The sequence below is a fragment of the Artemia franciscana genome, chromosome 13 (assembly GCF_032884065.1).
Source record: "Artemia franciscana chromosome 13, ASM3288406v1, whole genome shotgun sequence".
In the NCBI taxonomy this organism is placed as follows: Eukaryota; Metazoa; Arthropoda; class Branchiopoda; order Anostraca; family Artemiidae; genus Artemia; species Artemia franciscana.
In genome coordinates, this window is record NC_088875.1 from 45,012,814 (window position 1) to 45,014,937 (window position 2,124).

The window sequence follows — 2,124 nt, forward strand, 5'->3', positions numbered from 1 at the left end:
TTTCATATACGGAACAGTCTTTGTTCTTTTTCAGTTAGAATGTCACTCCTTACTCTCAGTTAAAAAAAAATTATTTAATTTCCAAACTTTTTGAAATAATGTAGGTTCAAATTTGGCTCACCTTACAGGATAATTAAAACAATATTTGCATATTATTTTGGCAGATTTATTCCGTATATGAAGGGTTGCCCCCTCCTCGATACCTTGCTCTTTACTCTAAGGCTGTTAGCACTGTAAACAATCTTCCTATTCTGATTAAACGGCCCCTATTTTTCAGTTGACGCCCTGAAAAAATGGACAAACAGTCAAAATTTAGCTAAAAGAGCAAGGTATTGAAGATGAGGTAACCCTTCATATATAGAAGAATTTCTGTTAGTTTTTTAAACAGTGCCGTTTAACTTTGCTCACCATCTGTGAAATATATCCATCCCCCTCACGGAAAACTCCCCCGTGGAAATTTCATCCAGAATAAAGTGCACCCTCCGTCAAATTCCCTCTAGACAATTCCATTCCTGCTGAGAATCCCCCTCCCTGTACAATTGGTTGTGGACAATTCAGCATTAAAACTTGACTTACTCGACTTAATACTCCTGACTAAATGCTTCCGGCGTCGAGAGTGATGCTACATGGTGCCTCCATTTGGACCGGTCTCTTGCAAGGATGTGGACATCCTTCTGAATATTTGTCATGACTAAGAAGGCACCTGTCGTGTCCTTCCATCTGGTTGGGGGACGACCTCTTGGGCGTTTCCCACCGTGCAGCACGGGAAAAAAGTCAAAAATCGTTCGTGCGGGAGTGTCGGGGGGCATGCGAAGGAGATGTCCGTACCAGCGTAGTGTTCGTTGGGTGAGTTGGACTGAGAAGGGCGTTTGAACAGTTAACGCCAGGAGGTTCACGTTGCTAACAAAATTGTACCAGCGTAGTCCTTCAATACGGCGAAGATGTTTTATTTGAGCTATATTAACGGTGCTAATCACAGACTGAGTGGCCGGCCAAGTTTCGGCTCCGTAAAGAAGCACAGATCCCACCAAAGCATTGTATATGCGCATCTTGGTCCTACGGCTGATAGAAGGTTTCCTCCAAATGGCACTTAGTCTCCCCACTACTGCTGAGGCTTTGGCGATCCGGTGCATTAGATCTTTGAGGATTGATCCGTCATTTGAGAGGATAGAGCCAAGGTATGTAAATTCCTCAACAATCTCAGCTGGTTCGTCACCGACCATTAGGACTGGCGGGGGACACGGCGAGTTATGGGGTTCAACAAACATCACTTTTGTTTTCTGCCAATTAATCGACAGCCCTATCTTTAAGGCTTCATCAGGATTTGTAGGGCTTCTGTGAGCTTCAACGGTGAATCGGAGACAAGAGCAAGGTCATCGGCATAATCAGCGTCTGAAAGTACTCTATCACCGTAATGCAACCCAAACTGGAGGCGGTTTATGGTCCGAGTCATCATATAGTCGATGACACAATTAAATAGTTCTGGGCAGCAGCACAACCCTGACGGTCTCTAGTATTGATTTTAAAAGATGAGCTGCGTCTGCCATTGACTTGCACGCAGCTCCATTCCCTTCGTGGAGCCGCTCGAAAAGGTTACAGTACTTCGCTGGTAGTCCCGTTGTTTTGAGTATAAGCCAGAGTGATTGCCGGTCGACAGAATCGAAAGCAGCCTTGAAGTCCACAAAGGCAACATATGCTTTTCGCTGAAATTCTCGAGTCTTTTCTATCAGCTGCCGTATTGTGAATATTTTCTCCACGGTGGACCTTCCTGGCATGAAGCCAGCCCGTTGCATTCTCTGTTGGCTTCTGAGGAAAGTGGTACAGCGGTCAAGGAAGTTCATAACGAAGAGCTTCCCGGGCACAGAGAGGAGTGTGATGCCACGATAGTTGGAGCAGATTCTGCGACTGCCTTTCCGTTTCCAGAGAGGCAGAATGATGCCCGCTCGCCAGTCTTTTGGAATCCATTCTGTACAAAAAACTATGGAAAACAGTACTTGGAGCCAGAGAAGGGTCGCTGCCCCACCATATTTCAGCAGTTCTGCAGGGATACCACAGACTCCTGGGGCTCGGTTGTTTTTCATCTGTTTCAGAGATTTCAAGAATTCTGTAGAGGTGAAAGGGTGG

The 2,124-nt window shown here is 45.6% G+C and overlaps 1 protein-coding gene across 1 annotated transcript; it reads right to left on the reverse strand.

The window, feature by feature from the left end:
* Nucleotides 1-581: 581 nt before the first annotated feature.
* LOC136034335 (uncharacterized) lies at nt 582-1,223 on the reverse strand. The gene has a single exon (XM_065715468.1). The coding sequence runs from the start codon at nt 1,221-1,223 to the stop codon at nt 582-584; it is 642 nt and encodes a 213-aa protein (XP_065571540.1).
* Between the last annotated feature and the right edge of the window lie 901 nt (nt 1,224-2,124).